Source organism: Pleuronectes platessa, chromosome 3 (genome assembly GCF_947347685.1).
Source record: "Pleuronectes platessa chromosome 3, fPlePla1.1, whole genome shotgun sequence".
NCBI classification, from domain to species: domain Eukaryota; kingdom Metazoa; phylum Chordata; class Actinopteri; order Pleuronectiformes; family Pleuronectidae; genus Pleuronectes; species Pleuronectes platessa.
The window spans coordinates 21,919,067-21,946,938 of NC_070628.1; the positions used below are offsets into that span (position 1 = coordinate 21,919,067).

General features: G+C 43.1%; 1 protein-coding gene across 5 annotated transcripts; it reads left to right on the plus strand.

Moving 5' to 3' along the window:
• Window positions 1–27,206, plus strand: ldb1b (LIM-domain binding 1b). Of its 5 annotated transcripts, XM_053417814.1 has the most exons (13): window positions 1–239; window positions 5,585–5,738; window positions 19,890–19,992; window positions 21,293–21,337; window positions 21,624–21,699; window positions 21,793–21,895; window positions 22,023–22,195; window positions 22,422–22,544; window positions 23,127–23,210; window positions 24,149–24,272; window positions 24,359–24,507; window positions 24,860–24,886; window positions 25,004–27,206. In XM_053417814.1, exons 2-13 carry the CDS (start codon window positions 5,711–5,713, stop codon window positions 25,232–25,234), a joined length of 1,266 nt encoding a protein of 421 aa, XP_053273789.1. In that variant the 5' UTR covers window positions 1–239; window positions 5,585–5,710; the 3' UTR covers window positions 25,235–27,206. The 5 variants fall into 5 exon arrangements, with proteins under 5 accessions (XP_053273789.1, XP_053273788.1, XP_053273787.1 ...); XM_053417813.1 differs by lacking the exon at window positions 1–239 and having other exon boundaries at window positions 5,347–5,738; XM_053417812.1 differs by lacking the exons at window positions 1–239; window positions 5,585–5,738 and adding an exon at window positions 13,573–13,790.
• Window positions 27,207–27,872: the final 666 nt, after the last annotated feature.

A 27,872-nucleotide genomic window follows, 5' to 3' on the forward strand; every position in this document is an offset into this window, starting at 1 on the left:
TATGCTCTTTCTTTTTCTTTCACAGCGGAGATGAGGAATGCCCTCCCACATGGTGCAGAGAACATCTGCTAGTGAGAAATGAAAGCCTGAGAGAAAAGAGAGAGAGAGGGGACTTACTTTAATACAGGAGTAAAAAAAAGAACAGAGGTGAAGAAGGAACAAGAGAGCATGCAAAGAGGAGGAGGAAGAGTGACAAGACTTCAGGTGGAGGAGATCACCCTTCCTACACAGCGGCAGAGGTGAGAGAATATCCAGCGGATGGTATAGTGACTTACAGGTGCACACGTTCACAAACACACACTCAGCGTGGTAACAGAAGCCTGCATCAATAATGCAGCTGAGAGAAACAGGATGCAGATTCGTCCTTACATAAGAGTTCACAGAGAGCTGGCTGGCTGAGAACAACCTCTTTCATTCTCTGCCCTCAGGCTGGATGCACACAAGATTTCTTGAGCTGATTAACAGTCCTAACAACTTTTCAAGTGGGCAGCAACAAATGCACAGGAGTGCCGCTAAAGCCATTTTCAAGCTCGGCCTACTCACTTTAGGTTATTTGTTGCCCTCTATGGAACCGTTCTCTTAGCTGTGTGTTCTACACTAGTTCCTAGTTTTCTGGAGTTTACGTTATCGACAACAGGCTTGTTTGTAGCAGGCGTGGTTATTTTGTCTTTCAACACCAATGAACAGAAACATGAACTCTGTGCAGGACAAACTGGTCCAGCCTGATGAACCGAATCATATTGTTCCTCCAGGTCTCAGATACATGGTGCAAGTTCAGCAGGAGCTGTAATTTACATCTGATAGTCTTGATGTGGGTATAAACAAATTGTGAAACACACTTGGATGGAAATTTGCCTCATTAACATTTTCAACCACTAGAGCAGTGCCCTTTCTAAACCTGCTTGGGTTAGATATTGTGCACAGAGCTTTTTATATCCAGTCTGTGATGTAGGGTGACGTTTGTGTTCATCCTACCTGGTTTATCTGCAGTGAAGGTTTTTTAGGTCAGTCTCTCGGACGTTTGTGGAATTAGATGCTAGCAGCAAGACTGTTAGCCATTTTGTCGGTCCCCTACTGGTCCAGATTGAAACATTTCAACATCTACAGGCAACGAAAAGATATTTTAGACATTCATTTTCCCAGGAGGATATATCCTGCGGAATTTACTGATCCTCAGATTTTTCCTTAAACCAACACAAGGTCAACATTTGTGGTTCTGAGTGAAGTATCTTCTATTGGATTGATTATAACACAAATCTGGCACAAACATAACTGTTTCCTTGTGATCAATTGTATCACCTGCCTGGATCACTTCACTTTTCATTAACACAATCATCATGTTCAAATTTAAATTTTTACATTATTTTCGTTTTTGTGACCAAATATCTGAAGATTCGGTGAATAGTATCATGCCATCTTTAGTAAACTGGTAAATCTGCTAAACATCAGTTGCTTAGCAAATATACTGACATTCGGTTATATATAGTGTGAATCTCGTGGTGTGATCACCTAACACAGTGCATTTTAGCTTCTGTCTTTTTATAGACTACCACTTTACGGTAATGATTCAGTCTTGCTTATCTCGCCTGCCAATTAACTGAAAAACCCACTGTACACCACATGTACAGAAGAGAAACACGGTGGAGCATCGACAGCTACAGAGTCAGATATTTCCCTCTGGAGTTGGTAGAGACTAAACCAGAGCATAGAGGAGGTGAATATTTGACCAACTTACATCACGTGAGGCCAGAATTGATTTCAAATGGGAGCTAATGTTGGTGTAACTGATAAATGCATAATCGGCCACCGCCACACATTATCCACCGCAACTTTATAATGTCCTGATGCATCAATCTATTTATGACTTGACTGTTTTAAATATTTGTTTATTTTATAGAAGACCTCTGCTACACACATGTGATCCCTATCATGGGTCACTTTCTGTTTTTATAAAAAAAAATTATGTATGGGTAGTTTTTCGTCAGCATAGTCAATATGAGGAAATTGATATGTGAATATGATCAATAAAAGTGAAATTGGATTTTGAAATAAATAAATTTATTCAGGTTTATTAAGTTGTTTTATGGATAAATACTTGAAGGGTCAAGGACGGAAGAAAGAGGAAACACCTTAATCTGACAGAGAGAAAACTTGAAATATGGCAGAATTAGCTTTCCTGTTCTTAATGTGCACCTTCTTCACTTTTCTTCACTCCTTTTTCTTACCTGCTTGTTTTGTTTGTGTATATACCGTCTGTCTTTTTACTTTAATCTCCCTCCACAGCTTTCTTTGCCACCGTTATCTGTTTTATGTGGGTTTTGACTTTCCTCAAACTGTTAATGTTCATGTGTGTGTGCACATGCACCCGCACGCTCGTATAATGATGGTGATGTGTAGGACTATGCTTCGTGCACACATCGGCTTGAAAGTATGAACTTGTCAAAACTGCCTCTTTGAAACTGTTAATTTGGGCAGATATTCTGTATGTGTGAATCACAGTTTTCATGTATAAGTGTGTGTCTGTGTGTGTAAGCTCATCATGCTTGTGCTATCCTTTTTCTGCCACATTGCCATGGCGACAGTGCCCTCCCGGGGTAATGGGGGACGAGTGCGCCAGAGCTATTTATTCTCTCTTCCCTCCCTCCCCCCCTCCCTACCTCCTTCCTTCCATCCATCCATCCATCCATCCATTACCCTCTCTTTCCCCTCTCTCTCTCTCTCTCTCTCTCTCTCTCTCTCTCTCTCTCTCTCTCTCTCTCTCTCTCTCTCTCTCTCTTCATCCCTCCCACTCCCTACATCTCTGCCCTCTTCCTCTCGCAACCTCTCCGTCTCTCTTCTCTCTCCATCTCCCTCCTTCTGCTGCTCTTTCTTCCCCTCTCTGATTGGCTTAACACTCTCTTAATGAGACAGAGGGTGAGGAAAAGAGGGAGGGAGACAAAGAGCAAGTGTCTTTAAAAAAAAAAAAGGAAGTAGAAATATGTGGGGGAGGCGATCTATCCAGACTTGTGTTCCTCTTTGCAATTTAAGAGAAAACCTGATCTGACAAAACCGTAATGTCATTTTGGAGGGAAACGGCATATACAGAGGTTACACATAGAGATATTTATACACATAGCTTTCTGTCTCCGACATGTGCATGTGTGCACTCTTATGTGTATATGCAAGCAGTTGGCTTGGTTGGGGTCATGACCTTTGATAAGATTTCTCAAATGCCTGAATGAGCAGAATTTATGTATTTTTTTCAGAGCAGTGTGTGATAATAAACTTTTGGGGACTTCTTTGGGGAGATGTCCAACTACCTCCTGCGGCATCCTATAGAGTGAGCTGTTGGTGGTAGCTTAGCGTCGTGACAAGAGGGTCATGTTGGAGCTTCTTCAGTGACTGCCGCTGTGAGTAGCCCCAATAGTCTACTCAAGTGTGAGACTAATAAGAGGTGTGTGCATCATTTTTGACCTTGAGGGATGTGTCGTGTTTTTGTTATGTTTTTTTTGGTATGCCAATGTTAAATTTTTGCGGACTTTGCGACACCTTTTTTAATGAAGCATGCCACGTGTCGTGTACATATCGACCGAACAAGCTGTGCGTCAACAGATTGGCTCTCACTCCATGTGGGTACCAGGTACTGACCCCCACTTGGAGAACCAATAATTTAAAGGATAAAGCTGTCAATATCTTTCTTATACTTTTCTTACTGTCAAACTGTCTAATGAAAACACCAACATCTATAATATGTCTGTCTCTCAATGTGCTGCTCTCCAACTTGCCCATATCCTGTATATTGCACAAAGTTGATTAATGTCCATTCAAACAGGGAGGGATCCAGAAATGGGGCCAGGGGGCACTGACTGACCCCAGCGGAATTCTGTCTCTGAACATGCCCCTGTCTTGTCAGTAATCTTAAAAAAAACTGAAAAACAAATATAAACCAGTCACTCACAAACAATACATCTTTATTTTCTAAGCTTTTCTGAAGTACACAATGTGCTCCAATAAGTAATTATTTTCAAAAATACACAATGAATGACTTAAATGTACACCTTACTGAATCAGGACATGGATGTTGGACATATAATTGTCCATTCAAAGTGTAAATTGTAGCCACTTTATGGCCCGTGATTTAGAAATATCCTAGATCCTAGGTCTTCTTTAACTCTAACATTTTCTGCTTTGGATTCAAACCCATTTGTGTAGGTGGGTCTGACTCCTAACAGATAACATTGTCCATGTTCAAACTAATGAAGGAACATGATTCCCAGTGCTACAGTGTGAGTGACTGATGTGTACTATACTAAGAGTTATTCTTATTGGGATCAGTTCATTCTTGATTTTGATCTATTCATGGTAATTGTGGTAAAAATATCACAACTTATTCTTCAGGTGTCAGCGTGTACTGTATATAACCTGGATCTAACTGTTCCCCCCTCTTTCATCCACACTCCCAAACACAAATTCGTGCATCAAACGGGGAAAGACAAATGACATAGTGATGGAAGAAAGATGAGAGTGAGATGGAGACAGTGGGAGGGAAAGGTGGAGCGGAAGAAAGAGTAATAAGGACAGAGGGAGAGACAGTGAGGGAGGGAGGGAGAGCAGGGGAGATAAATGGCTGAGTAGACAGGAAGATGAGTGAAGCGAGAGAGCAACACAGTGTGACATACTGCAGACAGAAAGACTAACGGAGCGAGAGAATGACTGGGCGAGAAAAGGAGACGACGGAGAGCGAGAGCCGAGGCACGTCAATCGCCCGCTCCTCTCTCCTCCTCCCTTTTTCCTCTCCCCCTGCCCTTCCATGTAGCAGACCTTCCCTGGATGGTAACAAGCCACTCAGACGGCTGCAGCGCACACACGTGTGTGTGTGTGTGTGTGTGTGTGTGTGTGTGTGTGTGTGTGTGTGTGTGTGTGTGTGTGTGTGTGTGTGTGTGTGTGTGTGTGTGTGTGTGTGTGTGTGTGTGTGTGTGTGTGTGTGTGTGTGTGTGTGTCTGTCATTGGAGCAACAGTGGTAGGAAAACAGCCTCTACATATATAAAGGGGGAAAAAAGGACCCACATCACATGGTTGTTATTCTCTCAAATCTGCCTCTCAGGTCACTTTGACAGTCCTCTCTCTCTCTCTCTCTCGCACACACTTTCTCTCTCTCTCTATCTCACACACTCTCTCTCTCTCAAGCACTCAGCCTCTCATTCCCTCCCTTTCTCTTCCTCCCTTTCTCCCTCTCTCCTCCCACCTGAGCTGTAATTTGCAGGACTGATGAGGGTGAGGGCAGAGCAGAGGCAGGAGCAGAATTCTCCTCACTCTGTTACACACACACACACACACACACACACACACTCTCACACAGACTGTGTGATTCACAGTGCACAGCTACAGTACAACTGAGAGAATCCGATCCTTTGTGTGTGCGCTCTTTTTTTTAACCTCTTCTTCCCCTTTTTCTCCCTTGTCGTCACTCTCTTCTCCCTCCCTCTCTCCCTCCCTCCCTCCCTCTCTCTCTCTCTCTCTCCCTCTCCCTCCCTCTATCTTTGCTCCCTGGTGGCGTGTATGTGTCTGTGTGTGTGCCTGTGTGTGTGAACCGTGGGGATAACAGACGCTCATGTGAGCAGCCTCAGTGGCGGCAGCAGTGACTGGCGAGAACGAGGAGAGGAAGAGAGCAGGGATAGCAGAGCCACCGCCACCATCGTTCTGATCGGATTCACACCAGACATGTGAGAAGATGTCCGTGGGCGGCTGCGCGTGTCCCGGTAAGTAGCTGTCGTGGGGATGGTGGCCGTTAACAACAGCCCTGCTGCTCCTGCTGCTGTTGCCAGTCTCTGACTTTTTCTGGTTGTTGTTGTTTTATTTTGGTCAGTGAGTGCAGCCGCTGCTGTGGCGTGACTGGGACAGAGAGAGAGAGAGAGACAGGGAGAGAGGTGCCCTGGGGTTCTATTTGCAAAGGCTCATGGGAGGTTGCCCTCTGTGATAGCTGAGAGGACGGAGAGCAAAGAAAAAAGCAGAATCGATGGTTCAACATGTAGTCCTCTTGTTCCATTCTCACTTTTTCATTTACTCTCTCCGCTCTTCACAGTTTGTTGTTGAGTTTGAAGAGGGAAACGATCTTTCTCAGACATCTGTGCATGAAGTTGTTGCTATGGCACCACTAATGCTACTTCATCTCTACCTCTGCCAGTTTGTTTTTTGTTCTCGTAGTTTCTGCTGCTGATGATTTCTTGCTCACAGCAGTTCTTTTAAGGTCGGCACAGATGTTGCACTCACCGAACCACATTGGTCATCCTGAGAAAGTCTGACGATCCTCTCCTGCAGAAAAGGAAGGATCAAAGTGTGACATTTAAAGGGCAAAGATCATCGGCTCCGATCAGAAGCTTGCATGATTGATTCTGCACCTCTTCCCACAATATTTCACAGCTCACACAGGAGTGTCATCATCAGTTAGGATGAATGGCGAGCTTGATGAGGATGGTGATGCTTCCTATTCACGTGTTGAAGCAGTTTTTTGTCACAAATATCACAGTGGAAATGGACATCACTACATTGGTTTGAGTGTTAGTGGTATATGAGTTTAACCTACCTTAAGACGGAACTCTCACTGTTGTTCCTCAAGCGTGACAGAGATTTATAACCAGCTTTTCGGTTTTCTTTACCCAAAAGTCCTTTTTTCAATGGATCCTGCAGGAGGTCAGTGAATGCACACCTGAGAGGCAGAGCAGCAGAGACCTTTGCATTACATTTCTTTACCCTGTCTTGACCCGCTGCTGTTTACAGGAGGAGGAAGAGATATCAGACGGTCAACCTGGTTTAATTTCTCGCCTAATGCGAAAGCGAATCGGCAACATGATGATGACAAAACAACTTAAGGGGGCAAGGTTTTGTCTTGTCGTCCTTCTTAAAGGTTCAGTGTTTAGGAATTAGTGACATCTGGTGGTGAAGTTGCATGCTGCAGCTGAATACCCCTCACCCTCCAAACATGAGAGAGAACCTGTGGTAGCCTACAGTTGTTATAAAAACTCAAAAGTTGTTTGTTTGTCGAGTTTAGATGACTAAAAAACATGGCGACCGTAGAGAGGTCCCGCTCCAGATGCAAATATAAAGTATTTAAATATAAGGGCACATTCTTGGGCAAAGTGAAAACATCATTCAGATTATTTTACAATAATTTGATGCCAATAGATCCCTTTCCCCTAAATCTTACACACTGAACTTTTAATAAAACTGGTTAAAGTTGAGTAACAGCCGCGGGGGCTTCTGGGAGCAGAGCCACAGAGAGCCACCTGTAGGGACTAATATCCGTCATATTAGACCACCGTATTGAGAGGTGTTCCACTTCTGCAAGAGCTGAGGAACTCCCCGCAGCCGCCGACCAGTTTTGTGTTTGGGTGTTGAGCGCCTGACAGCAAACAGATAATTCTTCTTATTTTATTGACTTTAATCAGATAGAGGAGGAAAGAAAAAGAGGAATCAAGGTCTAGAAATAAACCCTGCGCCGCTGAGCTTCAGGAGCTTTAGTATTAAGTGTTACAGCGATTTATGTTTCACTTCTGATTGGATGTGTAGAACATAAAATATAATCCTATAGCTGAGAATGCATTCATAATCATGATAGATGTACTCAGAATCTGCTGCCATACTTTATTCAGGAGCAGGAGAGGAGGAAGGAAGTGTGGTAGAGTTCACTGTGTGTGTGTGTGTGTGTGTGTGTGTGTGTGTGTGTGTGTGTGTGTGTGTGTGTGTGTGTGTGTGTGTGTGTGTGTGTGTGTGTGTGTGTGTGTGTGTGTGTGTGTGTGTGTGTGTGTGTGTGTGTGTGTGTGTGTGTGTGTGTGTGTGTGGTGCTGTTTCACCCTGACGTGGCCTCCTCTCCCCTCCACTGCCTACCAGCCCACAGTGGTCGACCCTCAAACGGCCGGGATGTGGATAGAGAAATTCAGCCAACCACGCATCGAGGATCAGATTTCCCCCAATGCCAATCACACATTTAATCATTAGAAAGATGGAAGCACTAAGTGGTCCCATGTTTTTGCGGTGCGGAAAGTCTTAAAATGGCAGATTGTTTTGCGGGCACAAAGTTTCAGAGGAACAAATTAAGAGACAATGCCAACTCATGCTGGGCTAAAACACAAGCTAAAGCTTTCTAGATTGATGAGTGGATGATGGAACGACACAGGACTAAAGAAGAGGGATCCAGTTGTGTGTGCGTGCGTGCATGTGTGTGTGTGTGATCAAACTAGATAGATCTGGTATCAGCCAGGACAAACTCAAGACGCACCACATGACGAGTGTGTGCTGTATTTCAGTTTGGATGGAGCCCACAATAGCAAAGGGAAACTGCTATTGCTACAAGTGTGTGCGTGTGTTTATTCAATCTCTACGCAGCGCCCAATGCTATGAAGGCAAACGCTGCCACCTCAGCCGTTAAACAAGACGCAGAGGCGGGAGCGTTTGTTAAGAACCGGGCCTGAGCTCTCTTGCGGTCAGATTGCATACTTAATCAACGTGGTCATGGAAATTTCCAAAAAGACATATGACCACATTGTTGTGCACTCCACTTTTGCTCTCATATTGTTCTCTCTCTTCTCTCCGTTTGTCTGCTTGGTTTCTTTTCTCCATTTACAGTATTAAAAAAAAGCAGATCAGACTTGCTTCTCTTGAAATTGAGTTCCTTTTGATCTTTCTCAACTGCTGGTTTCTCAGGCTTTGATGGAGATTTCTACACAGGTTTTGTCAAACGGTAAAAAAGACCACACAAGTATGTTTGAAAGACGTGCTGCGGTACAAGTGTCTAAAACCCAATGTAAACACTGCCTCCAAATATGGAACCATCACCTCCATTCACTTAAGTCAACTTCAGATGAACCCAAAGCTTGACCCTGCAGTGATGCTGGTGCATTTACTGCCAGGTTATCTCCCTCTGCTGTCTCTATACATTTAGTCAGAGAGAGTCAGGGGATGCTGCTTTGACTGACTGTCAAAGAAAATAGAATAGAAAATGTGAGAATTCAGAGTCACTGTCTCTTAAGTTGCTCTCGCTTGTTTACATTCCAGAGGCGTGTTCAACACAGAGGGATCCTCCCCCCTTCTTGTGTGGGCTCCGGGTTTGTGTGTGTGTGGACGTACACGCACACAGCATGTGCCCCAACATGTGGATGACATAAACAGTGAGGCAGAGTGTGTGTGTGTGTGTGTGTGTGTGTGTGTGTGTGTGTGTGTGTTGATTTGCTCTCATCAGCGATACATTAACAAAACGACGTTGCTGTACATTAAGCTCTCTGAAGATACAGATGTTTTGTGCTTTGTGGTCGATCACTTTCTGCGCTGACCTACCCAGACCTCACATTACACCCCCACTTACTCACTCTTTTACTTCTATCCTCCCTTCCTCTTCCTCCCTCCCTCCTCTCACTCCCTCTTTCTCTTTGACTCCTCTGATTGCTAGCGTATGTTCCCTGGCTGGCTGGCTGGCTAGATTGAGGGGTGAGGAGGGAGGAGGCGAGGGAGAAGGGGAGAGAGAGAGAGAGGCAGGAGAGAAGGGGGAAGGGACTGTGCCCTCTCATGCAGAGAGTCACATGGTGTCCCTGATTGGAAGAAAATGAGTAAAGACTGCAGCTCCGGCTGAAATGGCAACAGACAAAAACGCACAAAGGCTGAGCTGTTTAGAAGCGGGTTGCACAACACAAGGGAGCCTGAAGAGGAGGAGGAGGGTGTGACGAGAGAGAGAGAGAGAGAGAGAGAGAGAGAGAGAGAGAGAGAGAGAGAGAGAGAGAGAGAGAGAGAGAGAGAGAGAGAGAGAGAGAGAGAGAGAGAGAGAGAGAGAGAGAGAAGATGTGGATTAAGAGAGGAGGAGAAGAAGAAGAGGAGGTAGGGAGGAAGAGAAAACAGGAGAAACGTACGTGAGGTGACAAGGGGGGGGGCAGTGTAGAGCGAGCGAGAGAGGGAGAGAGAGAGGCAAGTAGGAGATGAGCACTGTAGGATCGCAGGAGGAGTGAGTGAGGGAGGGAGGGAGGGAGGGAGGGAGTGTGGGTGAGACAGAGAGTGAGAGAGTGATCAGACTGTGTTTTTATGTTTTCTGCAAGGCTGAGCGGTGACGTGATTGGCTGGGGGGTGGAGGGATGGATGTGTGGGGGGCAGACCTGACTCTGAGATCAGAGACAGACAAAATGGCTCCCAGAGAACAGAGAACGCAGCATCAGGGCACTGTCATCTCCCCCTCGCACAGCTGTCAGCAGACACCAGTCGCCACACACACACACACTCACACACACACACAAAATCTCACACACTCAGCCACCTGTAAAATGCCAGCATGAGGGCAAAAATAGGAAGCATAATCAAATTGATATATATACTATATATATATATATATACACAGTATATATATATACATATATAGTAACATTAATAATAATGATGATTAAGAGTTGCTATAATGTGGATTTTTGAGAAACACTTTTATGATACACACACATGTATTAATGACACACTGACACATACCAGCCTTCTCTTTTATTTAATCCCTTCAGCCATCAGCCTGTTATAATAACATGTGATGCTCTGGCCCTCTGAAGTTCCCTTGTTGCAGTGAGCCTGTGTTCGCCTGCCAGATAAAACCCTGAGCTGGGAATTCACCCAGGGAGAAAATACTGATGGACAGGATGAAAACAAACACACTAACACACTGCGGCCACAAGAGGACGCTGCCGTCAAAGGACTACCTCTGATTGTGGGTCCCTTCTATGTTGATGCTCCTTTGTAGAATTACGATCATTTGCATACACTTGGAATCCACATTTGCACTACAGCTAAGTTGGCATTGTTCTATGTAAAGTTGTTCTTTTATTTGCTCCTTCAAAGGAGGTTCATCAAATACCTAACTGCAAGCAAAAGCCCTTAAACTAAGGTTGTAAATAAAATACTTAAAGAAGCCAATAAGAAAGTGTTATGCATAAAAAGAGCCCCTGTGAGTGTTAAGGTATATTATATATTTATTATATTTTATTTTTCACTATGGTAGTCAATGTACAGTGTAAATATAATCCTTTGTCACTGTATTTATACATTTTAACCACAACAGTGACAGTATTTTACTTTATTACATTTTCTGAAAAATCTATTGGGAAATATTTATGGCTAAGGCAACCTTACAGGAATTTGTGTGTTTGACTAATCCGGATATTAAAAACATAATAAATCAATGCAATCCATTAGGTAGTCGTTATGGTTTTAATCAATTGATGGCTTGTTGATAAAGTAATTGTAAAACGAGTCAAACAGGCCATGAGAGCAGTGTTTGCAGTTGTAAATATCAGCCAAGACGGATACCCACCTCCATGACAACCCACAGGGCCAAATTCAATTTTCCACTTTATGTTTGACAGGAGGTCAAGGTGACCAGTATCAATTTATTATTATAAAAGATTCGTCCTGGTTTTGAAGATTTGAAAACAAATTAGTCAGTCATTAGTCAATGATGGTTCAGAATGAATCAAAGGGCTGTTATAATCGTAAAAAGATTCAACTCTAAGAAAATAAAAGGGATAACCCCTCTCACCAAATTTTTTAAAACAGACATTTTATTGTAAACTATGTAAATTTCATAGAATCATTTGCTTTCCTATTCTCCTCTACCTACAGCAACAAATGTCTCTGTGGACTTTTTCACATTTTACTTTCTTTTGTTTTTCATATGAAACTGTCCATATATCACACAGTGGAGTCTTCAAGGAATAATTTCCATAGAATAAACACTGAGGCAACAACACTGACGGCCATTTACATCGTCTTGTGGTTTTACTGTCCCACGATGGCAGAGAGCATTGCTTACAAAGACAATATGAAGTTGGAAGAGAGGAGGTTTTAAGTTTTCAGGGTGAGAACACATGAAGTAATACCTTAATTTAATGTACTGTCAGACTCATTACTTCATTATGACAAATCGTTGACAGAGATCATTATCTCTAATTAGTGGAGATGTTTTCACACGCCATGACTGGAGCCAGCTGCATCCTTGTTAAAGGGGGACAACAAATCAAATTGGAAGATGTTGGTGTCTCTCACCAGCTCACTTTGTCTCTGTAGGTTTATCTGGTTGTGATGGTTTTGACAAAAAATGCAGTTAGAGCAGTTTTATTTTGTGGGGCAGTGATATATCATGAAATTGATCCTATCACTAATTAACTTGTAAGTCACTTTTTCATTGTGTTAACTGAGGTAAAAATGCTTTTACAGAAGATTGTTACCTCAGCCAAAAAGGTTCTATTTCCTGGAGGGATTTCCACAACACTTGGTGGAAGGATGCAGTTTTGGTCAGGAGAGAACCCTTTCAATTTTGGTGCAGGTCTGGATCAGGGGAAGGACTCTGGAATTGATATTTAGAGGACTGATACTGATGAGTGTGTGCAATTTTGTGCCGATCCAAATAAAGTAAATGTGGTTTCTAGTGGGTGTATTTTTCCCGGCTACTGTATGGTAACAAAAACTGTTTGTATTTCCATCAATGTGAAACTAAGCAAAGTAATTTGGCCTTAAATATAAGGATAGGATTGTTGAACCTTGGCTGGTTAGGTAGGTATGTGCCCTATTGCAAGGCTTCTCTACTATTTCTCAGTCAAGGACCCCAAGATTTGTAATTATACATATTGCAGGGACCCCCTTTGAATGAGTTCTATATATAGTTATGTGAAAGAAAACTACAAAAGAATTGTCTTAGCAAGATATGAGACAAAAAATAGTTTCACCATGTCAGAAAACAATACCCATGCATCATAATAATTTTAATAGATGAATCTGTGTGCCATGGATTGAGAACCACTGCTCTACTGAGTGCAACTCTACTTTCGTAGTGTTGCATGTGTTGCATAAGTAGCTATGCAGCTGCCAGTTAAATGTGGTGGAGTTGTAAAATATTGCCTCTGTGATGAATACAACTTAAGGTATAAAGTTAAATGGAAGTACTCAAGTAAATTAAGGTTCCACATCAAACAATTGTCTGTGACTCAGACTGAGCTGCTGCTGGCCCGTTCCTGTTAAATTAAAGCTGATGCCTCCAAAAAAGTGACAGCTTGTGAGTTGGATCTTTCCTCTGAGCTGAATCAGGCAGATAGATCTGTGTCCCTCCATCTGATCCACTAACGGAGCAAAGACGCTGAGCTACCAAACGAATAAAACCTGTCCGACAGTGATCACTGAGTGGATGCGTGGGCAACTTTCTTATCAAGGAGCTGGCCAAGCTGTCATAATGACAAATGCTATCAAGTGGTGCAAGCTATGAAACATTACACTGGGGAGAGAAGGTGAATCTAATCAATGAAAACAGGAGTGGCTTTGTTTTTTCCCTGTTTCGGGGGAAAAGGAAGAAATAACACTCAGCTGATGTCACTTTCATTAAAAAGTGAGCTCTTGTGGTCGTGCTTGGATCAGTTCAATTAGGGACTTTTCTGCAGTCGTACCAACATGTGACTGTTCTCAGATCAGTGTTGAAGGCTCCTCTCGAGGGGAGGGCGTCTGGGACGGTTGTTATCAGAACTCTGGCAGATGTGTGTGCCGTTCGGTTTCCTGTTGACTAGTGAGTGGAAGTGGCCCGCTGCACACATTTGCACATGAGCACGCACACACACACACAGACCGTAGGCATCTTCCTCCCCCCTCCTTGTGCCCCTGAGCCTGACAGTCTGGACATGGGAGATATCAGAGCGAGGAACAGGCATGAAAACAGAGACCCAGCCTGCGAGTCAGAGCAGTGTCTGGCTGTGAAAGTGCATTTGTAGGTGACAAAATGGCAATGTCAGAACAGCTAGAACTCGGGGACGGTAAGTTTATCTCGCTGACCTTTTCCTTTTTTGTCTTTATCATATTGTGCCTGATTCATCGACATAAAAAAAACAGAGGTCAAGCAACAACAAAACCAGCAGGGAAAAAAAGAAAATGACTTTCTGAGGTGTCTTGTTTGTTGCAGAGAAATGCTGTACAAGTTTGTCCCTTTGCCTTTTGTAACCGACTTTGACAAAGGTGAACTTAACAAGTTGCACTTTGAGGTTTAAGTGTAAGCTTAGTGAAAGCACCCTACTGTGCATTTAAGGGAGTTTATTCAGGCACTGCACACTCCGGCTTTAATCACATATTACACATGGACTTATGGCTTTAGGTGTGAATGTGTGACTGCAACTGAGGAAATGAGGCAGCGTGCTGGTAAAGTGAAGGTTAGGCAGCTAGGTGTGTGGGTGTGGGTGTGTGTTGCTGGCCGGCCGCGGTGCTGGTTGAAGATAAGGCCTGCCCTATGCCAGAGAGCAAAAGAGACGGTGTGTGTAAGCCCTCCAAGCTTTATCCTGATACACCTCCCACCCCCACCCCCTCTCAATCACCCCATCACAATCGCTCACACACACGCACGCACACACACACGTGCACTGGGGATTAACCCTGTCATGTACCATTTCAATGGGTGAGCTTTGGAGACACACGCACACACACACACACACACACACACACACACACACACACACACACAGGATTAACCCTTGTGTGTCCACTTCCATGGATGATTCTTAGCCTCTCTCTCTCACGTTGTGACAACATTGACTGCTCGTGTTGCCATGGCTACAGGGGCCAGAGAATGTAAGATAGGCAAATCCACATAAGTCACCCACAACAGACACTCTAAGCTACCACTGACTACACCTCCCCCTGGTGCTGGACACACAAAGATGCTGCAAAAAGACTGACAGGAGCCTTGTGAGCAGTGAAGTGCTCATGCCACAGGCTTACTATGGTCAAACCAATATATATAAACTCCCATCACCATCTTTGCGGCTGGTCGGGTGAGAGACATGCCTTGGAGCAGCTTATCCTCTCTACATGTCTGGCTCCCAGAGACACAGCACTTCACCATACTCCAGATTTCACACATCAGAGTCTGTGAAGAGGTCCACATTTGGGCTGAAATCTTCATTTTGCACACGTAAGGAAGTTATGCTCAGAGAGTGCATATCCTTCGTGTCTGTCTGTTTGTTGGTTAGCAACATTACCCAACACGGAAGGATGGATGCAGCATGCTTCATTACGTTTTGTTGCAGATACAGATTATATCTAAGAATTTTAGAGTAACAGGCCATTTAATTTATATTTCCACTGTTTTTCCCAGGGACAACTTCATGGATCTCATTTAGGGAACTGATATCTATGAGTAAAATTTGGTGCTGCTTGATTGAATGTAAGGGGACTGTTGGGTCTTGCGGAGGTATGCGCTCTAATGAGTGACATTCTAGTCATTGTTGTTTTCACGGTTAGTGTGGTCCAGTAAAGAACTTAACGAATGCATGACATTTTTTTCCCCATGTTTTTCTTTCCTTTTTTCTGTAAAAAAATATTGTAAATATATGGTCAAACTGGGGACATATTTCAATACAGGCAATCAGAAAAATCGTACATTTCTGCAAAACAGTACATCATAATTCCAAAATCATGTCATGCTCCCAATATCCTGATTCTTAAATGTCACACCCAGTAGAGCCGATTCTTAAAATGCTCTGGGCCACAATTTGTTGTACAAACTAGATTCAATCATCATTTCATGTTGATAAAACACATTTGGATTTGCAATGTTTCAGATTATGAGCATCATTACTATCACTGTGAACTAGATATTTTTTTTAATTACAACAGGTCTTGAGCATACACCATATATCTATGGGTCACGCTGTTTTAAGTTGTGCACCCAACGTTACGTTGAATTATGTTGTAATAATATTACCGATCTGCTCCAGTGAAAGCCTCTGTGAAAGCCAGGTTACTGTTTCCACAGAGCGGCTCACAAGAGCAGCTTAATTAGTGAATACATCATTTATGAAACATTGTGTTTTCACTCCCTGTGTTCACGGTTAGTCTATAAATCTGGACTAGGTTCATACTGGTGGCTTCGACATCTTTAAATAGACACCAGCAGGGGAAGGTACCTGCCTCTGTGTTAGCGAGGGAAGTATTTTTCAACCTAAGTGAAGGATCACCGGTCAACAATGCTGGAATGACAATAACAAATTAGCAAATATTATGAAGTGCACTTGCACAAATATCTGTAAAGCTCCTGACTTGACCTAATACTACTTGTTCTTTTTATATCCCAACTTTGGACATATGGGTGAGACCTTGCTGGCTGTGATCTGAATATCTGATTATAATTTGAGGCGATTTAAGCAGATTTAGAGGCCTATCGGATTCTCCTTTTGGCTTAGTGCTTCCTGAGTGTGTGTGTGGGTGCGTGCATGCGTGCGTGTAGAGGAGAGAGATAGAGAGGGACAGAGGCAGAGATTCTCAGTGATATTGGATTTACTGATCTGCCCTGGAGACAGTTTCAGTGTACAAACTCAAAAACACGATTAAATGTAAACAAACCCAGTGTGTTGTCCTTACATGAAAATGTATTTATTGGATCTTAATTTACTTTAGGCTCTGATCGTGTGTGCGTGTGTGTGTGCGAGTGTGCATGCATGGGGGTCAGTCACATTATGGGGACCTGTCTTCCTTAAAGAGACACAAATCAAGTCCCAGGTGAAAACAGGTTTTAAAGTTAGGGTTAGGAGTTAGGGTTGGGCAAGCAGGGTTAAGGTTGGAGTAAATCTCTGGGAAATCAATGTAAGTCAATGTAATGTCCTCTGAAGTTATGGAGACGTGTGTGTGTGTGTGTGTTCGTACGTGTAATTGTACAGTTATGCTGGTGAGGAAAATTTTTAGCCTAGACCTCTGGACATTTAAGGAAAGTAAGAACATTTTGGCCTTTCATTGGGCGGTTTGAGGGTCAAGACTTGATTTTAGAGTTATGCGTTATAATTAGGTTTAGATCATAGGATCAGGACTGGTAATCCCAGCAATGCAGTATAAGCATTAAGCACATTTAAATAAAATACTGTAAAAAGGGCACAGTGTAAAACAAATGTGTGTGTGTGTGTTTATATATATATATGTGTGTGTGACTGTGACCAGGCTGTCACTGTCTGACTTCAGCTGTTTGCAGGAAGCTGATTTGCTCTAATTAGGCTAACATGAAAAGCACTTTGCATGCAGCATGATCGTTGTTTCTGCACACACACACACACGTCTCCACTCGGCTGCGTTTAGCCAATTCTCATCTGTGTCAGTTACAGGGAAATGATGGGATGCAGGGAGGAGGAAGGAAGAGGGGAAAATGCTTAGCAGACAAGCTTTATGTGCAGTTGTGCATTAGTGGGGGAGGAGTAGTGGGGACAGAGAGGGCGGCTGGCGGTGCTGGGCAGAGGAGAGAGGAGTAAATGCATTGCGGAGGGAGAGGAGGAGGAGGGCCCACAGCTATTGTTCATGTCCTCCCGTGAACAAAGGGCTCATCGGGGTCCGTATGTAAACCCACAGCAGGCTTCAGCCCACTGACAAGGCCTCATGCGGGACAAAACATAACCGAGCGACTCCCGTGATCCAGGCCCTGTTCCGTCTCAGTGTTTAATTGATCCCCTTCCGAGGGACGTATTGTGTCGGTGCGTCGCGTCCAGCCAACCGCCGTCCAGCGGGCCTTTCCGTCTTTACGCACGGAGCGTACACACGGTCCATCACCACGGATCTGTAAACATCTATTTTTCTGACCGGACTTCTCCGCAGGTAAAAGAGTCGCTTTCCCCCGCACACACACGCACTTTGAGCCCGCCAGCCAGCGGCTGGAGGTAGCGGCCGTGGCTCCGGGGCCGCCGCGGGGCGACTTTCTCCTCTTGGGTCGGTGCTTTCGAATTGAAAGGGGATTTAACGCTAAGGCGTTAGCAAGAAGGCTAACGGGCTACTAACTGTGCAGTGGCTTGCTAACGCTAGCTCGGCCTAAGAGCCAGTGTAGTGTCGCTGTTTCGGAGGTTGGAAACGGGGTCAGTCATGCTGCTTTGTCTGTGTTAACATGGCTGTCGGTTGTTTTTTAAATCCGTGCACGTTTGTGTTTTAAGCGAAGCTCCTGGATCACCTGTTTTATGTTTAGCTTTGCTGTAAGCTAAGTGTTAGCATTATGCGCTTGTTGCCTTTCTAATTGCCTTTGTAACCAGCCAACTCCTCGTTAAAATTGCTTTGATTTTTAAGCTTATGAGCTGCCAGGATGCTTTAAATGTCATTTAAAGTGTAGTTGTACACACAAACAAAGTCGTATTTTGTTTATAAAAGTTTTCTAACACGGGTCAATGCGTGATTAAAACCTAGCTATAGCCTGCATCCCCTTCGGAGAGTTGACTCGTCCCCCTCACAGCCATGGTGGCACTCTGGAGTGGCAGAGCTCCAAAACACGACAGGTTCTTCTTATTCAGATCAGATAAATATAATGCTTGGTGGACATCGTGTGTTTGAATGAGATCTGATGTTTTTTTTTAGCTTCCATCTCTGAACGTCAGAGTTGGAGATTGGCTCTGAAGGTTCGTCGAGCATATCTCTCAAAGCCAGCAGGATGTGTGCATGTGTAATGTGTGCATGTGTACAGTGTACTGGGAGGGGAACATGATTCCCAGTGGAGGAAGTGGAGTCCAGTTGATGTGATTGTGACTGCCTGTCATTAACCGCTAACAGGAGAGGAGAGGAGCTAATGGAGCTCTCAACAACTAATGGACACATCACCATCGATTATTTATTTATTTATCAACCCCATTTGTTTTCCTCTGGTGCTGCATCCAGCCCATGGTTTAGTTTTGATGCACAGTAAACAACTTGTTTGTTTCCCGCAAAGTGAAGGCAGGGTACTTTCCATACACAAGGAGCAAATGCTTCCCTGATTGTCTTTGCTATTCAATAAAAACTTCTCTTACCATTTATTTACCTCAAGGTTTGTGTGGACTATAACCGGCTGCTTTGACACACACACACACACACACACAGTAGAAACCAGCTAGTCTATAAACTAGAAGGGTCATAACTGCTGCTAGGAGGAGTGCTTTATGAACACCAGCTTCATGTGTATCTCCTCCCAGTTCAATGTTGTGCTGGGCTGAATCCAACCCAAACATGGAGATCCCGGATACATCCGCATGTTTCTCCCTTTACTCTAAAATTGTCTAAATATATATCTTGAATACACTTCCCATCACGGCTGTGCTTTCAAGTCTCAATTTCCCCTGTGTTAAAAACATCCCTTTAATACAATTTAAGCCTTTTCCCCCTTTGTATATCTCCAGATATACATCTCCCTTAAACACACATGCAGATATGTTTAATATGCAGAGACAAGACGGGGAGACATAAATGAGGCGGGGCTTCACCATGGTGACGGCCGGGGTCGTGACCTAGAGACTGCTATGCGTGGATGGCCTTTATGGGAGAGCTGGGCAATTAGAGTACAACAAGGGATGGAGCTGTGTGTGATGGTGATTGAGTGTGAGAGAGATTCATCAGTGCTCTTTGTGTGAAGGGAGTCTGAATTGGTCTTGCGTGGTTTGGTATTGCATAGTTTTTTTTTCTTATGATGATTTGCTAATAATTTTGCATCTTCATTTTACAAGATTGGTGTACTGGGATGACCAGTAAGTGAGTGCAGCTATCTGAAACAGGGCCATACTGGTTTGTTCAGTCTGTTTTTGCCTCCATCCCTCACATAAAAACAACAGTTTGTGCAGGTTTCACTCCACAAATGAAGAACTAAACCTCAAAGTATCACCTAGAAGTTTTGACACTTGTACTGCCACATAATTTATTTATTACTTACAGCTCAAAACGACCTGATTTTCTATAAATGTTAAATATTGACGTTAAATCTGTGCATTAATATAGATGTTTTTAAATTTGGAAGTTTAATCCTGTTATGTCTACTTAAGCCCTCTTAGTTTGTCTTTGGTGTAATCTATCATTTTTATTACCCTTTTTAGTAACCTCTCAAGCGATAACATAAACATTGAAATTCATGTTCTGTCTCATATTCTGTCTTCCAGGCTGTTCCTCCAAGTCATTCAAGCTGTACTCCCCCAAGGAGCCCCCCAACGGTAGCACTTTCCCCCCTTTCCATCCCGGCACCATGCTGGACCGAGACGTGGGGTGAGTTGCTTGTCGGTTTGCTGTGTTTAAGAGTCTGCTCCAGATGAGGAGACACCAATATACCAACCTTATTTAGAATAGTACATTATTTTGATTTTGGTGTTTACATGAATTGCCAATAGAATATTTCATTAATATGTCTGTGTACGTGTAACAGAGTATAACCCAATCCATGACTCACTTTATTATGTCCACTAAGGCATTACATCCAATATTATAATTTTTTTTAAATCCAACCTGCAATAGTTTAATTTATGATGCTACACCTATAATTTTGCAAAAGCTATCACTCCTATAAATGTTTCCAACACCCAGAGCATATGTCGTCAACTGCTGTATGCTTATGTTGCAAAATGCTGTGAAAACTTGAATAATGCAATTAATACATATACCTTTATACATAATATGACAATATGTCAGAATACTCCAAATGTCCTAATTCAATTATTGCTGAGTTGAGAATATTGATTATCAATGATCTCAGAATCAGAAAATAGTTGTTACATGAAAGTGTTGTATTCAGATTGTTGTTTTATTCAGGTTTACATTGGAGTATTGGTATCCATTTATACAAGTAAATTGTTCTATCTTCTACACATATTGGTCTTATTGCATGAGATCAGTTTCTGCAACAAGATGTGTGTGTGGAAAAGACAGCTTGGTATCTGGTTGGCGGACCAGTCAACAAACTATAGGAAGTGGTTTAGATGGAGTTGGTTTTTGAATTGTGTATTGAGAGGGACTGTATTTGTTCAGCTGATCATGAAAAAACCCTGAAGATGTTGAGATGAATCTCGTGTTAATGGAGCTGTTTCTCATGTCAAACTTTCACGTGAATAGTTTAGACAGAGGTTGATTGTGCCTGTTGGAGCTGGAAGGTTTATTGGTGATATTTGAGCAAAGGTTGGGGAAAAGAGGTTCCAATAGTCTGTTTTAGTTGTGATCTCCTACTATTAACACCGCCCATTATCAAGGTAAATGCTTGTTGAATTGTGGACCGGCTGCGTGAGACTTGTATTTAATACTGAAATTGATTTGACTCGCATGGCTTGGTATGGTTAGGGCCTGTGACTACAGACTTGTGCGCATTAATTCACAGCTTGTCTTTGTAGTAAGCAAATCAGAGACAGTTGATTTATGTGTATTTGAGAAGTGTTTCTATTTACTGTCTCCTTGTATCATCTAATTTGCTCCTTGCTTGGCTCACGTCCCAGGGTCATAAAGATGGACAGGCTCCAGAAGCAGTGCATATTAGATCTACAGCTGAGTTTAATAATCTCCTTGTCTCTTGTTTCTCCAGTCCCACCCCAATGTATCCTCCCACATACCTGGAGCCAGGAATGGGGTAAGAGCTACATTATCCCCCCCTATCTCGAGCTAGTGAGAAAACCGCAATAATTACACAAGTATAGATAAGGTCGTGGGAAGTTGTGTTCTTATCTTTTTGGTTTAGTCCGCGACAAGGCTCGACTAAGTGCTGAAACAGCCCTAAAAGTACAAAAGCCTTGAGAGCAATAACCATATAGTGATCAGACTCGTTTCTTTATTTCACTTCAGTGTTTGCCAAAAGCTAAATGCTGTCCTCCTTTTGATTCCTCCTCTTTCTCCCCTGTCTTTCCATGGTCGAACAGGAGGCACACACCATATGGCAACCAGACAGACTACAGAATATTTGAACTTAACAAACGGCTACAGAACTGGACAGAGGTTCGTAGGCACACACAGCCACATGTTATATACACACACACACAATCCAGATGGTGTTGGTGACTGATTATTGGTCCCCTCTTCTTCCTGTAGGAGTGTGATAACCTGTGGTGGGACGCATTTACTACAGAGTTCTTTGAAGATGACGCCATGTTGACCATTACTTTCTGTCTGGAGGATGGACCCAAACGTTACAGTAAGAAGCAAAGTCACAGCAACATATAGTCTTTCTGTCCCTGCTGCATTTCATACCTTTAGTTTAATGGACTGTGTATTGTGCCAGATTACTTTTCTCATAAACCTTGTTTCTCCCCCTTCACCAGCGATTGGCCGGACGTTGATTCCACGGTACTTCCGGAGTATATTTGAGGGCGGTGCCACTGAGCTCTACTACGTGCTAAAACATCCCAAGGAATCCTTCCACAATAACTTTGTCTCCCTCGACTGTGATCAGTGCACCATGGTCACTCAGAATGGAAAGCCCATGTTCACACAGGTGTGTATTTTTCCATGCATAGGGACTGGACACATAACAGACATGACGGATAATCTGTAACGGTGCTGGTTTCAGATTTGAATGGGATGTTGATACTCTATGTCCTAGTGTTCGGTTGTGACTTTAATCCTAAATCTCTGAACAGAAGTGCAGCATGTCCTGTTCCTTGTTCAGATTTTTCTGCTCACTTGCTTTTTACTGACCCCGGTCCTTTGCCGTTCTTTAGGTGTGTGTAGAGGGGCGCTTGTATCTGGAGTTCATGTTTGACGACATGATGAGGATAAAGACGTGGCACTTCAGCATCAGACAACACCGTGAACTCATCCCCCGCAGTATACTGGCCATGCATGTGAGTGAATGCACACTGGCACACGTGAACTGTGTCTGTCATAGGCTACATTTGGGGACAAAGTTCAGACTAAAGATCAGAGAATTGGGAACAAGAGCTGTGTCCCATGTCCCACATTGGGAAATGGCAGATTTTTGCGACATTGGTTGAGGTTAGGGTTAGGTGAGGGTCATTCGAGTACTAATCTCTATAAACCGATTATGCATGTGAATCTGCAGAATCTGCAGGTAAGAGACTTTGATTCCGGGGCCGGTAGCCCTCTGGCTTCTGTTTCGAGCTTGACTCATCACGTTTGAGTAGGCGGAACACATTGAGGGAAATGCATTGGCTATTAGCTGATTAAAAGAAATGAGCCAAAATGTTGTCTAGACCTAAAACGCCGACAAAAAGTATTGCGTTTTTTTTTTGTGTAGAAACGTTCAACTCGTGTTAAAGAAACTAGGCAGACTATAAACTGTGAACGGCACAAAGAGCTAATCTGTCAGGGCCCAACGAATCTGAGATTGGTCAAGAAATGGTTAGGGTAAGTCCCCAGGAGAGAAATGCCATTGTTTTTATAACTGTTTTTAATTAATTTCCCAGGCCCAGGACCCACAGATGCTGGACCAGCTGTCCAAAAATATAACAAGATGTGGCCTGTCGAACTCCACCCTTAACTACCTCCGAGTAAGTTGAGCACTCATTCACCATTTTAATTTAAGAATAACGTGCTACTTGAATGTTTTTCGTTTCATTGTGTTTGGATCATGGTCCAGTCATCATTTAGTAACGGCTTTGAATAAATATCTCTTATCATTATAGGCTTTCAAACTAGAGCAGTACCTAATTCGAATGTCCAAAGTTGATTTCATATTTGTCACCCACCTGCATAGACATTATGCACAGCCTTGGTTTTTAGCATTACATTTCCACATATCACTGATATTCATATTGTATTGTTTGTGTGTTAACCTGACCATAAAAGACACCTGGCTTTATATTTTCCGGGTTCATTCAGCCCAGACACTGAACCTAAGTCTTACAATTGTATGTTGCCAGACTCTCCGCATAGACAGACAAGCATCCCAAACCATTTTACCTCTGTCTGTGATGTCTACTAAATCGACTTGCCAGTTCAGCAGTGTTGCTGGTGAATCCTAGTTCAGCCAGTAGTTTAATAGCACCACACCTGTTGCATCTGGAGTCCCACCATGGTTTTGTTGCTGTTGTTGAAGTAAAAGTTGATGAGAAACTGTGGCTAAAGGCTGCTGCTCAAAGAGTTACTCAGACACGGGCCTCAAACTGTGTTTATTTAAAGTCTGAAACATCCAGAAATCAAAAGGTACGCTGACATACTCCTCAGTGCTCACCAGGTACTAGCTGTCAAAATAATGTCCGCAAGTCTGTACCTGGAGTCCTACACAGGACTCAGGTCCACAGGAGATTGATAGAAATACAAATGAACAGCAACATTTTTTTACCTGAGGATTTCAAGATCCACTTGTGATGTAATTTGTTAAGAACACCAGCCAATAGTATCAAGATCAAGTCAATTAGAGCATATCTTGTGATCTTAAAGAATGTGCAACCTGTAACCGGCTGCCTCCCTCTGTTCCCTCCTCCAGCTGTGTGTGATCCTTGAGCCCATGCAGGAGCTGATGTCCAGACACAAGACATACAGCCTCAGCCCCAGAGACTGCCTCAAGACTTGCCTCTTCCAGAAATGGCAGAGGATGGTAGCACCACCCGGTAGGTGAACCACACACACTGACACGCACACAGAAACAGTTTTGCTTGTATGTATTTGTAAGTCACTCTTTTTCTCTCCCCCGCAGCTGAGCCATCGAGACAGGCCCCTAACAAACGGCGGAAGCGCAAGATGTCAGGGGGCAGCACCATCAGCGGAGGAGGAGGAACTAATAACAACAACAACAACAAAAAGAAGAGCCCTGGCAGTGGCTTCCCTCTGTCCAGCCAAGTCCCAGTGAGTACTTCACTACCATCTAGTGTCAGCTCTCTGCTATTTCACCCATGTTCACTGAAACACTGCTTCATTGGTTTAGTGAGGGAAATTCTCATGTCACATTGAAACAAAATGACAACATTAAATAGAGTTGTTGCTTGGTTGAAAGTGGGACACACAGTGTGTAATGCAATGCTTTTTTTGTACATTGCCTATAACAAGTAGTCCCACTTGAACTTACTATTTAAAAAAAATAGTTATCATATAAGTAAGATAATGGAGATAACTTGATTGGAATGAAGTGTGACAAGTTATTTAGGAATAAATACGACTGTTATTATGAAGGTCTAACAGTTGGTCAATTTCCTGGCAGAAACTACACAATGAAGACAAAGGCACAGTCAGTATAAACAAACAAACAATTTACACGAAAAACATCTGTTCACCCCCTTTTTGACATGATATTTGCTGCACCATACCTCCACACTCAAATAACTCTCTAACTTTATCCCTGCAGGATGTGATGGTGGTGGGAGAACCCACTCTGATGGGAGGAGAGTTCGGGGATGAGGACGAGCGTCTGATCACGCGGCTGGAGAATACGCAGTTCGACGCGGCCAACGGCATCGACGACGAGGACAGCTTCAACAACTCCCCGGCGCTGGGCTCCAACTCGCCCTGGAACAACAAGGCCCCGTCCAGCCAGGAGAGCAAGAGCGACAACCCCACCTCACAGGCATCGCAGTAGAGCCCCAGAGCCCCCCGCAACCTCAACACAAGCCCTTGTCTGTCACTCCTCGGCCCCCACCCCGCCCCCCCAACAGCCACGAGTGCAACAGCAACAGTCCATCGTCTGCTCACCAACCGAGACATCACTGTAGAGCTCAGAGTCCACACACACACTAACACACACACACACACACACACACTGGTAGCCCAAGGGAGCTCGTTCTGTCCTCCTGTGCCAGAGGACGTTTTACAAGTTTTTAATATTTAGGCACTGTGTCCCACCTCCATCTCCCTTCCCATATCTCATACACAAAACGTCCCATCTGCTCTTGCTTATTTTCAGTTTGGACAGTGACCTGGTAGATGTGACCAAGCAGGAGTGGCGGTTAAATCCAGGGAAGAACTGTGCACACTGACATCTCCACGCTGAAGTTTTACATACACAAAGGGGCGGGGTGCAGGGGATTCAGGGCAGTGGGGCGTGGCGATGGTGGAGAGTTGCTTCGGGATGACTTGTCAACCCGTTTCTCTAAACATGTCTCTCAGTTCTGGTCCGCTCTGTTGACGCGCATGTCACTCGTACTGTTTGTTAATAGAGTATAAGTGTGTATGCGAATGTGTGTGAGTGTACGCGTGAGGAGAGAAAAGAGGCAGTGTGAGCTTCTTTGTGGCTTTTGCTAAAGCAGATGGACCAGAATTTAGAATCCGTCTCTAAAAACCATTGATGTTCACAAACGAGTAGGACACCTTCAATGTGGCACGAGGGAAACATTGCATACACAACACACACGCCCAAATAAAAATGACAATTGAAGGATTTTGTCCCGCAGTGCCCAAGCCATCTCTGATTAGACTACAGTAAATGCAGTCTTTCAAGCAGAACATTTACAACACACGCGCATACACACGCACACAGACACACACAGTTACACATTTTAAGAGTTTTTATACAGTATATATTTCCCTAGAATGTTTTTTAATTTGTATTAAACGCCTTCATTTCAATTGTTACTTTTTTATTTTCTACCAATACTGAAAAGCTACAGACCAAGGAGCAACACAGGACTTTTATCCCTCCCCTCTAAAATATATTGTTTTTATCTTTTATGTTTATAAAAGAGAAATAATTTAGTGTGGATGTTTTTATTTTGTCTTCTGTTCTGTTTTTGGAGATTTGAATTTTTGTGTATTTGTGCTTGTATATTTAAGGTAGTAGCAAAGTTCTGTCTGACTGTAATAAAATGTATTCTTACTTAGATTTACCTAAAGCCATCCCGATCTAATGTAAAGAAAACAAAAATAGGAAAAAGGAGAAAAAACACTCATGAACCCGTCCCCTCTATCTTCCATCTGCTCTCTTTCCTCCTCCCTCTTTTTTAAAGCTTATGTAAATTAAATTACAAAAATCCCCAGGGGGTACAGTGGCGCCATGGAGAGACGGTTTTACCGTTTCCGCTGATTTTTTCTTTTTCTTTTTCTAATTTATTTTGGCAGAAATTCATTCATGCTTTTAGTCTATACAGGAAGTGATTTTTTTTTCACTTTCTGATCATCCCAGTTTTGCATACTGATGTCAAGTAAACGTGCTCATTTAACCAGTTGATTTCATGTTTGGTCACTGGCTGAAACGGAGATTTTTATTTAATTTAATATTTGTCTAAATCATCTACATTTATGTGAATTCTCATAACGACTGTTTGAAACCATCAATCATACACATCTTCTAAAACCAGCTTAACATTAAGTTCAGTTGGCAGCAATTAGGTAGCAAATGTGTAAAGTCTGACTAAATACAGCTGAAGCTCTATTATTTTTGTACATTTCCATTTAGTTACAGTTGATTCCAGCAACCGCTCTGAGTTTGAATGGTGACTTGTACCAAAACCCTGTAGAAAAAAATCATTGTTTGATATATATTTTTTGATTTGGTTAGTTTCTGCCCTTGATAATTAATGTATGGTACAAATAAAAAGATACATTTTCACTTTAAACGACTTTGTGTTGTCGTTGGATTTGTTATGACCACACACATTTTGTTGATCAGTAGTTTTTCTGGGTTTTGGCAATTATTAACACTTTAAAAATTGATTGATTTGTCTGACTGGATTGTATTATTGAAGAAGAGATATCTTACCTATACTGTTCCAACGATATTCTTAACGACGGGAAAACTGAAACCTGGTTTTGTTAAGGGTTCCCTCTGCTCCTCTGTAGCTGGGACAGTAAAATGTCCCAAGGATGAATCCCCTCTGTGGATACACATGTTAAAAATCAGACTTTAGAGGACAATACGGGGTCCTTTAATTACAGCAAGCAATACTAACAGTGTAACAACTTCACTTACATTGAATAATTGTACCTTCAATTGCCATCATATGGTTGAATACCTTGTTTTTACCTTCTGCATTTATTATGATAGTCACAGTAAAGAAGAGCCAGGGTGAGAGTGTGGTGGAGAGATGGTCCGACTGGCTGGGAGCCAAAGTAGGGACCTACTGTGTGGTTGGCACCCTCACCATTTGGCTGCTGGGTCAACTTTGGGGAGATGCGCCTCAGGCGGTAGAGAGGGTCATTCACTAACCAGACGGTTCCAGTCTTGCGTCCTTGGGCAAGACAGCGAACGCTCACATGCCCCTGACAGCACTGCACCAGGGTGT